Here is a 16,601-nt window from a genome sequence, read left to right as displayed (position 1 = left end):
AGTATTTCGCAAAGAAAAAAAATCTGCTGAACAATAGATGTTGCGAATTTTCGGCAATGATAAAGGGTTATTTTTTATGTGATACTTACAGTACTGTATTCTCATATTAACGATGTCTGGATGCTGGAAGGTTTCTTCTAGAACCTCTGTAGTTTTTTTTTTTTTTTTTTTTTTTTTTTTTTTAAGAGTTTTGATAGAGGGAACTGTATAACCTCTAAGATCTTATGTCCCGAAGTCTAAGAGAGGAGGAAGAAAGAAAGAAATAGGATATTACCTACCTATTGATCTTGGCCATGTCTGTAGCTTAATAAAAAGGGATATTCGATTCCTTGAGGCTTAAATTTTGGACCTCTTACAGTATTCGGGAATTGAGGAGGAACCCAGCAATGTCCCCTTCAATCGTCCACCAGGCATGGTTGGAGTTACTATCTGAATTCCACCAATTGCATATTCAGTCCAAAGTTTTGAAGTTAATTTATTTGTGATAGTGATAGGGGAGAACCTGAATACTTTTCATTCATTGGAGTAACGGGTAGCTGTATTTTGACTGAATTTTGGGTCGCCGGAGACCGACACACCAGACAGCAATTCAAGATTTATCTTTAACTTCTCAGTAGATACATAATCAGATAGTTTCACCGAAGGACTTTTCAGTACCTCTGCTAATATACTTGTAACTATACTTTTTGTTTTGACTTAGAAATCTCGTGTTAAATTCGTCACGTCCAGCTTTGTTTCTTGGTATGAACACAGATGCACACAGAACTACACTGAGCAGTAAGCAGATCAACATGATTACATATCCCACTGTATCCAACACTGACCACTCGTTGTCAATGTTCATACCATCATCACTAGCGTCTTCATTATCATTATTCATTGCTTGGTCAGTTATGATAACTTCGTCAACTGTTTGTACAGACTTTTTATGAGATAATTGCAACTGTTCAAAAACAGACTTTGACAACCAGATTGATAGATCGGTCCTTTTCATTTTTTCCAAATAACTGCATACCTAGAATGGATCAAAATGTGATGGGTATAATAAAGAAACTCACGTGGCTTAGTGACCAATAAATAGGGTAGTAACTCGAGTCAGGTACAACTAATAATTAGGACCAACTCTGATATGCTCATGAAGTACACCACGTCCAACTTACCAAATGATGGGTTTCTCCGAGACCCTCCTCAGGCGAACTGTTCCAAAATAGAAGCAATTCCAAACAAGACAAATTTTCGGGAATATCTGAATCGATTCTGAACAATTCCTGAATCAACAAAACACATTCATCTGAAGATAAATGATTAGCCACATACTGAAACTGAGGAAGAGTGATATCCACAGTAGTAAAGGCCGGGGTAAAGAAAAGTGAAAAATACAAAATGAAACGACCGACCATTTCAAAAAAGAATAATAAAAAGAGAGTTTTTTCGATAAATGGAAAACAAATTCGTCAAAAACTACTGCTGACAGTGCTGACCCATGATATTGCACTCTATACACCAAATACCACCTTTTCTGGCTGGAAAAAGTGGTTGAAATTTTATCATGATCACAATATCAGAAACTTTCACTTAGAGTGTTGGAAAACAAATTCGTCAAAAACTACTGCTGACAGTGCTGACCCATGATACTGCACTCTATCTATACACCAAATACCACCTTTTCTGGCTGGAAAAAGTGGTTGAAATTTTATCATGATCACAATATCAGAAACTTTCACTTAGAGTGCAGTTAGACCATTTTATCCTGAACGGATAATATTCGTTCTCGGAAGGGCTGGCTTCCTCCTATCCTGTCTTCCTTCTCTTCTTCGATTTCGGGACGATAAGACCTTAGCAATTACAGATCCCTGAACGGATAATGTTCGTTCTCGGAAGGGCTGGCTTCCTCCTATCCTGTCTTCCTTCTCTTCTTCGATTTCGGGACGATAAGACCTTAGCAATTACAGATCCCTCTGTCGAACCTCTTGAAGAAAAAAATCAGTCAGACCAACCGGCGCGGCGCGGTGCAAACCCATTCAAAATTTATTTCAAGGAAGTAATGATGATAATTGTATTACTATTGGTTAAGAGTATTAAGGTGTGTCCAAACATACGTATTTAGTCGACCGACTGTTGTTGAGAGGCAATGTGGATGTGTCAGTCGACCCCGGTTGACTAACATGGAAGGTGGCTTCAGCTTCGACGTTAAATTTTAGCTTTATTAAAGGCACTTGGTACCTATAAGTACCAATTCTGGTAACATTGGCAGAAGTAGACTCAGTCATGGTGTATAAATACCTATTAAATATAAATACGGGTAAGGTTACGTCTATGAAATTATAGGATATCTATAGGTACCTAATAATTTCGTACTTCAAAATATGCGATACCTCCGTATAAATACGGGTAAGGTTACGTCTATGAAATTATAGGATATCTATAGGTACCTAATAATTTCGTACTTCAAAATATGCGATACCTCCAATTAATAGGAAAAGTTGCCCGTCTACCATACATAAACATAAGGTGGTGTGCGATTTTGCAAGAACAATTTGGAAAAATAAGAGGCGGCTGAAGACATAGGAACTCGTATTCAGATAGACATAAACATAAGGTGGTGTGCGATTTTGCAAGAACAATTTGGAAAAATAAGAGGCGGCTGAAGACATAGGAACTCGTATTCAGATAGAGATAGAGTTGTTCATTTAAATCATTAGGAATGCTCTCAAACTGGTGGTGGCTTTCGGTATATTTCTTCATTAGATTTATTATAATTTATTCAGAATAGTTTAGAGATTTATGGACTTTTTTTTATCCAACAAAATAAAACATTTTTTGTTAGTAATTTTTGGATTTAAGAAATATTTTGGAATAATTTAGGTACGAATCAACACAAGTCCTCATTAGCAAAACTATCAACTTAGTAGACGGTAATTTTTGGATTTAAGAAATATTTTGGAATAATTTAGGTACGAATCAACACAAGTCCTCATTAGCAAAACTATCAACTTAGTAGACATTAAATGTAGGTAGGTATATCCAGCTACATTGGACAGTTGTCTCGATGTTTCCTGTTCTCTCTCTCTCTCTCTACTCGTTTTAAATAATAATAATGAAAAAAATGGTCTATGCAACTAACTGCTGACCCTGAGTTTAATATGTTTAAATGAGTGCACTGTCCATGTGTAGACTTGATAAAAGTCGACAGAAAAATCAATCAGTCAATCACCGTTAAGTTTTAACAGTCTGAAACCCGTAAAGGTAAGACCATGGAACCCTAATAATAATTATTGTATTAAGTATGTGACTGTGGTCGTTATCTGCGGAATCTCTTTGATTGAATCATGTTAAATCTAAAGAAGTCAAATAATCAAATAGTATTAAGTATGTGACTGTGGTCGTTATCTGCGGAATCTCTTTGATTGAATCATGTTAAATCTAAAGAAGTCAAATATTCAATACGGCTTCAATCTGACTAAGAAAGGTGTTCGGAATGGTATCCGCGGCTTCTAAACGTTTTTAAATAATTATTATCAACCCTCATTCAGATACTGTGGACTAGAACTTTGGAAGTGTTTAGAACACTAATCAATAGCTACATAATTATCCTTTTTTTCTTCTTCTTCTTCTTCTTCTTCTTCTTCGTAAACTTGATAAATATACTTATGATAAATAATAGTTTAATCCCAGATTAAAAAAAAAAAAAAAAAAAAAAATGACCCCCTCTCTATGAGATCTTTCCTCTGTATTTATACTGGGTGTAATTAATCCCAGATTAAAAAAAAAAAAAAAATGGACGCCTACCTCAATGAGATCTTTCCTCTGTATTTATACTGGGTGTAAACGCTTGCTCGTTTGGAAGAAGGTAGGTATACGAGTACTTACCTACTACATAATTATAATCCTTTATTAGGAGGGCTGGAGCAATGAGCTTCCACGAAATGGACTATTTGACTAGGTACCAGTACTTAAGTATTGTAGTGCCTATGAACGTACCTGGGTACGTATGTATGTTCGTGTGTGGAGCATGTCTTGAAAACCTTGAAAAGAAAGATAACCATCCGTAAAAGCAAAGCTTGTGCCACGAATAGGGAGTTTATTTATAATAATTATGTTTATATTATTTATAACAATTATGAGTGTTGGAATAATTTTCGAATGAGTGCATGTAATTTACTCAGCACGAGTTAGAAGTGAGAAATTATTGGAGTTCAACGATATGGGATAGGTGTTGGAATAATTTTCGAATGAGTGCATGTAATTTACTCAGCACGAGTTAGAAGTGAGAAGTTATTGGAGTTCAACGATATGGGATACCTGAAAAATAGTATTCACTACACATGAAGTATGAAGATACACCTAGGTACCTACAAAATAGAAATGAGTTCTAATGTTAATAAACAACTATATTAACATCAGATTCCGTTAATTCATAATTTTATTATCTACTGCATACATTTGCAATATTATTCGGAATTGGCCTAGGATATTTGGATACTCGTTTACGGTCCCTGAAGATTGGGATTTTGGTGTAGTCGAAGAAATCTAATTTACATATTGTAGTTACATAGAAACATACCTACTTGCCGTACAATAATAATTTTAGCATGTCTATTTGAAGTATTTTGAAGACTGCTTCAGATCTGCGAATAAATCCAAGCATTAAAATCTAACAAACTATTTCATTAGGACTGAAAAGTAGAAACAAATTTATTGTTAACTGATTTTAGCTTGCAAGCTCTGTAAAGTGCAACTAAATATCGGATCAACCCTTGAATTCTAGATTAATCTAGATCTTGTGGACAACATTGTGTGTTTATTCTCGAACACGTTAGGAATTAAAGTGATTGGTACCTACATAGATTTTAATAGTTAGACCCCACCCTTTAAACTGAACATATTCTGAGTTTTAAGTTAGATCTAGAACTCTTCTCTGTAAGGTTTTTAAAGGTGTGTTCTGTTCACACATAGTTAACCGGCCGTCGATCAACATCGATTGATGTCGACTGAACCGTCCAAACTGCCTTGATAACATAGATTCACCTCGTCGATCGTCGGCCGGTCGACTATGTTTGGACACACCTTCAAAAGATAAATTACTCATATTTGCATTCACCTACTATAGTTAAAAGTACTTATTATTAATTATGAAAGGGAAAATTTCATTAACAAGGTGTTGGAAAAAACTGAACATATTCTGAGTTTTAAGTTAGATCTAGAACTCTTCTCTGTTAGGTTTTTAAAGGTGTGTTCACACATAGTTAACCGGCCGTCGATCAACATCGATTGATGTCGACTGAACCGTCCAAACTGCCTCGATAACATAGATTTACCTCGTCGATCGTCGGCCGGTCGACTATGTTTGGACACACCTTCAAAAGATAAATTACTCATATTTGCATTCACCTACTATAGTTAAAAGTACTTATTATTAATTATGAAAGGGAAAATTTCATTAACAAGGTGTTGGAATAATTTTCGAATGAGTGCATGTAATTTACTCAGCACGAGTTAGAAGTGAGAAGTTATTGGAGTTCAACGATATGGGATACCTGAAAAATAGTATTCACTACACATGAAGTATGAAGATACACCTAGGTACCTACAAAATAGAAATGAGTTCTAATGTTAATAAACAACTATATTAACATCAGATTCCGTTAATTCATAATTTTATTATCTACTGCATACATTTGCAATATTATTCGGAATTGGCCTAGGATATTTGGATACTCGTTTACGGTCCCTGAAGATTGGGATTTTGGTGTAGTCGAAGAAATCTAATTTACATATTGTAGTTACATAGAAACATACCTACTTGCCGTACAATAATAATTTTAGCATGTCTATTTGAAGTATTTTGAAGACTGCTTCAGATCTGCGAATAAATCCAAGCATTAAAATCTAACAAACTATTTCATTAGGACTGAAAAGTAGAAACAAATTTATTGTTAACTGATTTTAGCTTGCAAGCTCTGTAAAATGCAACTAAATATCGGATCAACCCTTGAATTCTAGATCTTATGGACAACATTGTGTGTTTATTCTCGAACACGTTAGGAATTAAAGTGATTGGTACCTACATAGATTTTAATAGTTAGACTCTTAACCATCATTCTCGATTTTCTTCCATCATTTGTAGTTGTCTGTCTACAACTACCTGAAAACGGCTACTTTCCCTGTCGCGTATAATATCTCTCTATAAACTTTAATAGTTGCTACAAAATATACAGAGTGTTTATAAAGTCCGGAGACCCCTGAAATATATTATATCATGTCTACAAAATATACAGAGTGTTTATAAAGTCCGGAGACCCCTGAAATATATTATATCATGTACTTACTGCCTTGGTCTTCCTTCTTGGGAGGGTAGAGTCCTGGCCTATTCAAATTTTCATTCTTCGATGTTATTCCGCCAATAAAGGGAATATACCAAAAATGGGAAATTCATTTTGATCGGCTATTATATCATGTACTTACTGCCTTGGTCTTCCTTCTTGGGAGGGTGGAGTCCTGGCCTATTCAAATTTTCATTCTTCGATGTTATTCCGCCAATAAAGGGAATATACCAAAAATGGGAAATTCATTTTGATCGGTGATTTGTGCTTCAAATAGGTCCCACTAATAATTCATTTTGAAATTATTCAGACCAAAAATAAATTTAGATTTTCAATCCTGCAGGGGGTGAAAATGAATTGTTTCTAGATTTCAATGTGAATCATTATAGTAGCACCTAATTCAAGCACAACCCACAGATCAAAATTTTTGGTGCTAACCCTAAAAAGAAGCAACATCCGTGGCCGAGTGGTTATCACCTAGGCTTGCACGGCGGAGGTCCCGGCTTCGATTCCCGGCGGGATCGAAGTTATTACCATTGGCGGTAGCGACCAGTGGCGGCATTACAAATGTAAAAATATTATTGAAGAATGGAAATTGATTGCAAATGAGGCACTTCGTAATGCTGTGGTATCCACAAATTATTTGGGATTGGTATGATAAATTGATAAAAGACTACCCAGCCAGCCTAGTTAGCTTAGTTGGTAGTGCGTCTGCCCTGTAAGCGCTAGGCCGCGGGTTCGATTTTCGCCCGGGGCGGATTTTATCCTGATGGGATAATGTTCGTTCTCGGAACGGCTGACTTTCTCCTATCCTGTCTTCCTTCTCTCTTCGATTTCGGGACGATAAGACCAAAAAAAAAGACTACCCTAAATTTCAGCTTCTCATCTTTAGCCATTCAAAAATTATTCAGGGGTCCCCGGACTTTATAAACACTCTGTAGACTACCCTAAATTTCAGCTTCTCATCTTTAGCCATTCAAAAATTATTCAGGGGTCCCCGGACTTTATAAACACTCTGTATTCTTGCCCTCTGAGCTTCCCACTAGTCTTGTGAACTTGGTCTTCAGATTTGGGATAGAATGGCTATTATATACGTATGTAGGTACCTAATATATTACGAATATCTTTTTCTATCACAAGCTGCTCTGAAAGTTTAAAACAAGAGTCCAAAGAGGGTACCTACTACCTAAAATCTAATATGTATATTATGTAGGTATAAGTTTTGGAATGAAACTGACGCTGGGTGACTGGGAAAAACTCGTTAAACTAAGCAACACACAACTGGTGACTTATGTAACTTTCTTAAATTGAGGCTACCTACTACCTAAAATCTAATATGTATATTATGTAGGTATAAGTTTTGAAATGAAACTGACGCTGGGTGACTGGGAAAAACTCGTTAAACTAAGCAACACACAACTGGTGACTTATGTAACTTTCTTAAATTGAGGCAAAAGAATAGAATCCCTAGTTTTGGTAGGTATCTACCTATTTAAGAATGTTAATTTATACAGATCAGCGAAATGTTTTACTATATTAATTATTTAAACTAGTCAAATGTAGAGATGTTAACCCAGTCGATTTCCTACCCAGAATGTCTTTTGGATGCTCTGGTACACGAGCCGAGGGGGGCGATTATACTGGACACGATGCGTGCGAATTTTCACCGTATTAATACCTACGCAAATAAAAGAATAAAATTAGGATAGTAGGTACGCAAAAGCAAATAGGTACATAACCAACATACAGTCTGATTTTCTTCCGTTGACTCATTTCTCCAATCCATAATTGTCCACCTCTTATTATTTACTTCGGTAGGTATAATACATAAATGTAGCCTATAAACATTATATTATCCACCTATATTAGGTATCTAAGATATTATGATTAAATCCCAAGCGGCAACTGAGAAACCCAATACGCTTGTTTGAACACTTTGAACCTCCTCAGATTCTAATAAATTTCATTTTCGGTGAATGTATTAAAAATGGTCTCGACTCAAGGTCAAATAGAAAACGTTTCCAATGCGAATGTCAAAACAGCATAGAATGCAAATTTTAAAATTGTAAAAAAAAAACTCAAAGAGATAGTTCAACCAAGGAGACGAAAAAAAAGCTAACAAAACTAGCTATGTGAAAATACCGGTTTTTGTTATGGTACCTACCTAACTCACTATTATTATTATTATCATGTACTATGCTTTTATTTAATATGTAGGAACGGAATTACTTGTCCTTTGTTTGGGAGGACGGGTGCATGGGGAAGTTGTATCAATCGATATTATAGGTATCGTGCAGATCGATATAATCAGATCACATCACTACTTTTCTTCCCTATAACTACTTATGACCATTTTGGCATGTTTTTGAAGTGCCATTTTGAGGCAGGATGGCTCCCAGAGTTATTTTCTTCTGAGATCGTCTCGCCATATTGAATAAATATAGCCTTAAACTTCTGAACTCGAAATATTCCATTCATTTCCCATTTCCGTTATCTGAGTCAGGAGCGTACCTTGATTCGTAGCTCCGTGAAAATTGACATAATGGGACAGTGCGCGGGTATTGTTAGAAAGCTGACACTTCTGGGATATTATTCCTGTTGCATGCCGGATGCCGGCAGATTTCGCCTTTTTTTTACTGGTCAAATTGCCTCTTGAAAGTTTAAAAGAAAATGCTGATTAGGGAAATTTCTAAATTAAAACTTACCAAAAAGATAATTTTTACTATTTTAAGTTTTATTTACATATTTTAATGAAAATTGTGAGCAGATTTCAGTTCTGAAACTCATTTTTCTGTAAGTCGAATAGGAAAAAAGTTAACTGGTCAAATTGCCTCTTGAAAGTTTAAAAGAAAATGCTGATTGGGAAATTTCTAAATTAAAACTTACCAAAAAGATAATTTTTACTATTTCAAGTTTTATTTACATATTTTAATGAAAATTGTGAGCAGATTTCAGTTCTGAAACTCATTTTTCTGTAAGTCGAATAGGAAAAAAGTTATGACCGATTTCTCAAGGGAAGGTATTGAATTTTCAAGAAAAAACAAAATGGCGGATATCTCGGAAACTAAGCGAGATCGGAAAAAAGCTGTAGAATATTTTTTGTTGGAAATAACCTCAGGAATCTACCTACCTTAGGCTTTTGGTTGCGTTTTTCGTGTTCACCCTGCATATATAAAAAAAATATATTGTATATAAAACAATATCGGTATTCCGTACCATTATAACATCTCGGAATAACTTTCCATTTCCCTCTGTAAGTGCGAACTATGAAAACAAACTTCGGAGAAAATGAAAAACAATTTATTTCAAGGAAGTAATAATAAAGACATGATGTCACACAATTATAATATAAAGTTCTTGATATTAACCCAGTCGATTTCCTACCCAGAATGTCTTTTGGATGCTCTGGTACACGAGCCGAGGGGGGCGGTTATACTGGACACGATGCGTGCGAATTTTCACCGTATTAATACCTACGCAAATAAAAGAATAAAATTAGGATAGTAGGTACGCAAAAGATAAAGTTCTGCAAAGGTTATAAGGAGGGGGATAACACTGAATGTCCAGAAAATCTCGGAACCGTGTATTTTAAGCGGATATAATATAAAGTTCTGCAAAGGTTATAAGGAGGGGGATAACACTGAATGTCCAGAAAATCTCGGAACCGTGTATTTTAAGCGGAAATTGCACCTATAAAACACAACAAAAGATAAAATTGATAAACATACAGTTAATACACAATGCGACAGTAGGTATGAAAAGCAACGTTGTCTGCAATTATTAAGATGTACCTACCTATAAACTCGTATAGGTGGATACTTACCTTCTTTTCTATTTCGATACATGTGAATTGCATTCTTACGCATAAATGGTATACCCATCCGTAAAAGCAAAGCTTGTGCCACGAATAGGGAGTTTATTTATAATAATTATGTTTATATTATTTATAACAATTATGTTAGTCTGTTAGTGCCATTTTCATTCTACTCTATAAATAATGTATACAACTTGAGGGAATTTTTCTAATTCCATTGCAATTCGTTTTGGAACACCCTGCTATCTGTTTGTAAAATTATAGCACGAGTTAGCTTACCTTTTCATTCGATGCAACAGTTAGTAGAACTCATACATCAACAGAATGGCCCCACCACCTTGCTCATTCACCTTGCAATATTTGCTTCCACCCCTTTTTAACCCACTTATCCGGTACATTTTAAATTTTTCCACGTGTTTGGTTGTAGTTGAGGAATACCACGGGTATATGACACGTCCATTCAGGGGCCTATAGGTACTACCAACCACAGGTCATCCATAATTGTCCACCTCTTATTATTTACTTCGGTAGGTATAATACATAAATGTAGCCTATAAACATTATATTATCCACCTATATTAGGTCCATAATTGTCCACCTCTTATTATTTACTTCGGTAGGTATAATACATAAATGTAGCCTATAAACATTATATTATCCACCTATATTAGGTAACATAACCAACATACAGTCTAATTTTCTTCCGTTGACTCATTTCTCCAGTCCATAATTGTCCACCTCTTATTTTACTTCGGTAGGTATAATACATAAATGTAGCCTATAAACATTATATTATCCACCTATATTAGGTATCTAAGATATTATGATTAAATCCCAAGCGGCAACTGAGAAACCCAATACGCTTGTTTGAACACTTTGAACCTCCTCAGATTCTAATAAATTTCATTTTCGGTGAATGTATTAAAAATGGTCTCGACTCAAGGTCAAATAGAAAACGTTTCCAATGCGAATGTCAAAACAGCATAGAATGCAAATTTTAAAATTGTAAAAAAAAAACTCAAAGAGATAGTTCAACCAAGGAGACGAAAAAAAAAGCTAACAAAACTAGCTATGTGAAAATACCGGTTTTTGTTATGGTACCTACCTAACTCACTATTATTATTATTATCATGTAGGTACCTATAGTTGTATAGCTATACCTACATAGTTTTATTTATTTTAATGTAGGCAGTGTATCCATGTGTTTCTTGAAGTTCATAAAGATTATTAATTTGACCATCCGTATTAGATTCGTATAAATTTAACCCATGTTTTGGGGCAGTTGACCATCCTTTTCCAGTAGTCTCTTAGTAGGGTTGCCAGACGTCCCGTATTTCCCGGGACGTCCCGTATTTTGGGCACTTTTCAAAATTTCCCGTACGGGACACGCGTGTCCCGTATTTTCCCCAGTTTCACCATCTCCTCCGGTAATTATTAATCTTTACCAATGTAAATTAAAATTTTCCAAAAATATGAGAAGTGAATAATTTTTAATTTCTAATTTCATTAATAAATCTGAAGAAAAAACAGTTGATTTTTAAAAATTGGGTGTTTTTTTTCTTCCAAAAATTGCAGGGTGAGGGCTAGGGGGGATTAAAAAAGCTGCTTGTCCCGTATTTTCATCCAAAATCCCGTTTTTTTTACCTTTTAGGTCGCTTTTGTCCCGTTTTGGGCTGAAAATGATCTGGCAACCCTACTCTTAAGTGACATTACGAGACTATAATATGTAGTATAGGTAGGTACATTCTTGCAAAATATGTATTACATCGACATAGGTAGGTACTTACATCGATTCGTTGCCAATAGGTGAGTACCTACATCTAAGTTTTGTGTTGATACTCTTAAGTGACATTACGAGACTATAATATGTAGTATAGGTAGGTACATTCTTGCAAAATATGTATTATATCGACATAGGTAGGTACTTACATCGATTCGTTGCCAATAGGTGAGTACCTACATCTAAGTTTTGTGTTGATAGGTAGGTACTATGTAGATAATTTATTATTTTTTGACATTTTTCAAATTTGGTCATTTCATCGTTTTTAAGGTCGAATATTGTGATTATCTATCAAATTTGGCTCAAATGGTGGAGGCGGAGTTATAAAGACTTAGTTGAAATGAAACCACGTCAGCTCAGCTCATTATGGGAAGTTATAGTGCCAGCCTGCTCAAGGAATGGTCGAATATTGTGATTATCTATCAAATTTGGCTCAAATGGCGGAGGCGGAGTTATAAAGACTTGGTTGAAATGAAACCACGTCAGCTCAGCTCATTATGGGAAGTTATAGTGCCAGCCTGCTCAAGGAAGTAAGAAATTCTTAAAGTCCAATGCCTTACCTTAACCAACCATTCCACCAGAGAGTTATAAATATACCTACACTATTTACTTAGTACAGACAGGAGAGTGTGTTGATTTTTAAAAATTGATTGTTTTTTTTTCTTCCAAAGTTGAAATGAAACCACGTCAGCTCAGCTCATTATGGGAAGTTATAGTGCCAGCCTGCTCAAGGAAGTAAGAAATTCTTGTCATCTAAGGAGATCCTAAATCTGTTGTTATTGATCCCCACAAAAACACAAATGTAAAGAAGAAAAAGGCCAAGTTCCTATCCAAAAATGTTCGTGTAACCGTGCGTCTAGATAACATGCTATGTCAGTATTCTTTCTACTACTACATTGTCATGAGTGGATTGTATTCTGTGAACAATCTCAGCACACCTCAGCGCAACAGTCAAAAGTTATCGCTTACAAAAGTCAGAGAGATACTGTTTTAGTATTCCTGATAGACAAGCTACTGTTATTCCTGATCAAGCGTGCCGGGAGGCGCGCGAACGTGAAGAGTTCGAAGCGCCGCCCGGCCTATATTAACACGAAACGGAATTTCAATTCCTGATAGACAAGCTACTGTTATTCTTATTCCTGATCAAGCGTGCCGGGAGGCGCGCGAACGTCAAGAGTTCGAAGCGCCGCCCGGCCTATATTAACACGAAACGGAATTTCAACGTTTTTCGGCATTTTTAGGCATTACTTGATTGAAGACTTGGTAACTTTGTGAAGGTCCATTTCAACTATTGAGTTGTGAAGTATTATTCGTTTTTCATACAACCCAATAGTTCATTAGGCATTATTACCTAGGATTTTCTTTCATATTGAACTGAACCTTATTTTCACTAGTTGTAGTTTTTTTTAATTAAAAAAGCAAAAAAAAGTTGAAGTGCATGAAATATTGCCTAAGCAACCTTCTGTCGGGAGTCTTGTGGTGACCTTCTTGGACACCTATAACTATATAGTTGAAGTGCATGAAATATTGCCTAAGCAACCTTCTGTCGGGAGTCTTGTGGTGACCTTCTTGGACACCTATAACTATATTATTACCGGCTTGACCTTCGCTAGAAATAACTATGTCTAGCACAAGTCTGGGAGCAAAGTATACAACTATACCTACCTACATGTTATATGTCTCACACTCACAAGACAATGTGTAGGTACCTAGTTTATTTTCACTTTGTTTTTATTATTTTATAAATATGTTTACTATTATGTATTACTTTTTTTAATGTAGTGGTGTAGGTAATAAATACTTAAACTGTACGTACATACCTATAAGCAATTTCATAAAATTGATATGGGAACATATTATAATCAACATATACAATAGGTAGTGGCTATACTTACTGTTTTTGCAAGCCAAAGTTAAACCCTGTAAACCAATGTTGAACTTTAAGCTACAACTTTGCTATTTCCTAGTTAGGTACCGAAACCGGCGAAATATCCGACAACTTGAAAAAAATAGAATAGAATTCCTAGTTTTGGTAAGTAGGTATCTACCTATTTAAGAATGTTAATTTATACAGATCAGCGAAATGTTTTACTATATTAATTATTTAAACCCAATCCCTAGTTTTGGTAAGTAGGTATCTACCTATTTAAGAATGTTAATTTATACAGATCAGCGAAATGTTTTACTATATTAATTATTTAAACTAGTCAAATGTAGAAGAAAAAAGAATTCCACCGAGGCAAGCTTCATTCTGTTGTCACGGATGATAGGTATTTCAGATTAATGACGACTCATATGGCTTGACCATAGAATTCCACCGAGGCAAGCTTCATTCTGTTGTCACGGATGATAGGTATTTCAGATTAATGACGACTCATATGGCTTGACCATACCCGTGCCATTGGTCATTGACCATTCCAGGACCAAACAGATAGTATCTTAATGCAAAATATGTGTCCACACTATGTATAGGTACTCCCAAAATGTTAGACCTTATTATTGTATATATACATATATATATATATAAAAAAAAAACAGATTTATTTTAAATGTTAGACCTTATTATTGTATATATATATATATATAAAAAAAAAAACAGATTTATTTTTTTTAGCAACTTTAGGTATTTAGAATTTAGATACTTATCTGATCCTAGATTTTTCTATTCCAAACAACAAAGTTCAGATATAAACTGTGAATGATCCCTTTTAATACATGTGGAGTATTTTGCGGACGGAAATTTTTCCGCTCGGCCTTAGATTTTTTAGTTCTGCAAATGTAATAGAAAGTCGTGTGATGTTCGTACCAGATTTTTGATCTTTGTAATGGCCTCTATACACGACAAGCATTACAATACATAGGTACAATCAGTTAGCAAATAAATAAAGATTTTTTAATTTACATACAATGCAGCCCCACAGGTATACGACACGTCCATCCAGGGGCCTTTTTACTTTCTATGTTTACATTTTCTATAAAGAACTTAAATACAATGTAATGAGAAAATAGCTATTTTAAACTTTACATAAGCTGCCCCAAGATTTTAGCGAAACTTATGAAATCGTCATTTTCCTTTTCTAACAGATGGGAGCAATTCCCATTTACCTGTTTTTCAACAATGGGAGCAATTAGAGTCCGCCTTTTCTTAAAATTCATTTACGAAGTGCAGACAGACAACGTTTCTACTGTTTCTAGTAAGTATAGAAAGAGATATCCGAATAGTAAAAGATATCGGGAAAAGTATGGGGAAACAACGATCTTCATCCGATCAAAAGTTAAGGGGGATGTACACATAACCGTAAGCACCCTGTATAGCCCATCAATTCTCATTACCTAATAACATAAACGAACATTGACACTGCTAGAGACTTACATATATGTTTCAAATTTCGAAACAAAAAAAGAATGATTTAAAGAACAAGGTAGAAAGAAGGAAAAACTAATAAACCCATCTCTCAGGATAAATAAACATGACAAAAAACGAAGGTAAAACGAGAAATAAGAGAAAAATATTTTATCTAAAAAGAATTAAAAGAGGAGAGTTAGGGGGTAGGGAACAAAAAGGGAAAAAAAGGAAAGTTGTAGGGGAAATACTCTCGTACATGGAAATGATGAAAAAGTAAGGATAAAAAGTTGAATAACAATGTTCCTCTATTTACAGTAGTGGGATAAAACGAATTAAACAGTTTTCTTAACCCTCAGTAGGTAGATATGTATTATGGGGATTATGGAGCGCCGAGTTCCGTCCTGAGGGTCAAATCCGAGTTCCGTCCCTGAGCTACCTGAACTAGAAACTAGAAAAGGATAACGGTGAAAATCTAACTTTACACTGTGTACACACTCAACTCACATAGGTAGAATAGAATAGAATAGAATATACCTTGTTTATCCTGCTCGAATGAGACTAAAGAGTCCCTTTACCCCAGCAGTCTAAACAAGGTCTCGTGTATTTTATGGGTTTAACATTTTACAATACATGATTAATAAACACATAGGTATAGTATAATGTAGTAGGAGGTACTACATTGAGGTGGTTTCGAATTAGCTACTCTTGTCGTCCTTTTGTAATGCTTTCTTTGAAGTCTCTACACAGATTACGATCCCACATCCAAACAATATTATTACATTGCTAGTCTTGTATTACATTTCCAAAGGTTGGGACTTATAAAAGGCATATCCATTTCGTATTTCGGAAACAATCCGACCTAACCTGGTGCATATTAGGGCTAATAATAAAAAACTTCATTTTTTATTAAGCACACATGCGCGAAAAATTTATCGCGTTCGCGTAGAGGCAAATTTTAATGATTTTTTTTTTCTTTTTTCCCCTACTTACTCTTTTACATCATCATTTCTCTCAGTTACCTCCTTTCCCTTCCTCATCACCACCCCTGATCTTTTTTCCCCTACTTACTCTTTTACATCATCATTTCTCTCAGTTACCTCCTTTCCCTTCCTCATCACCACCCCTGTCTTTTTTCCCCTACTTACTCTTTTACATCATCATTTCTCTCAGTTACCTCCTTTCCCTTCCTCATCACCACCCCTGATTTTATTCCTAACCTTATTCAGTGCGAATTTATCCCATGTAAAGGGGGTTGGGGAGAAAGTGAGAAAGATGGAAAAATGTAGAGAAAGATAAGGGGGAAAAAAGAAAGAGAGAGTTAGCTCTCTCATTAAAGTT

The 16,601-nt window shown here is 35.2% G+C and overlaps 1 protein-coding gene across 1 annotated transcript; it reads right to left on the bottom strand.

Moving 5' to 3' along the window:
- Window positions 1-247: 247 nt before the first annotated feature.
- LOC113468195 lies at window positions 248-1,456 on the bottom strand. The gene is made up of 2 exons (XM_026824950.1): window positions 1,161-1,456; window positions 248-1,015 (listed from the first exon to the last, which is right to left on the bottom strand). The coding sequence occupies exons 1-2, from the start codon at window positions 1,398-1,400 to the stop codon at window positions 626-628; spliced, it is 630 nt and encodes a 209-aa protein (XP_026680751.1). The 5' UTR covers window positions 1,401-1,456; the 3' UTR covers window positions 248-625.
- Window positions 1,457-16,601: the final 15,145 nt, after the last annotated feature.

Source organism: Diaphorina citri, unplaced genomic scaffold (genome assembly GCF_000475195.1).
Source record: "Diaphorina citri unplaced genomic scaffold, Diaci psyllid genome assembly version 1.1 scaffold674, whole genome shotgun sequence".
Lineage (NCBI taxonomy): Eukaryota > Metazoa > Arthropoda > Insecta > Hemiptera > Psyllidae > Diaphorina > Diaphorina citri.
This window is presented reverse-complemented; position numbering and strand designations above follow the sequence as displayed.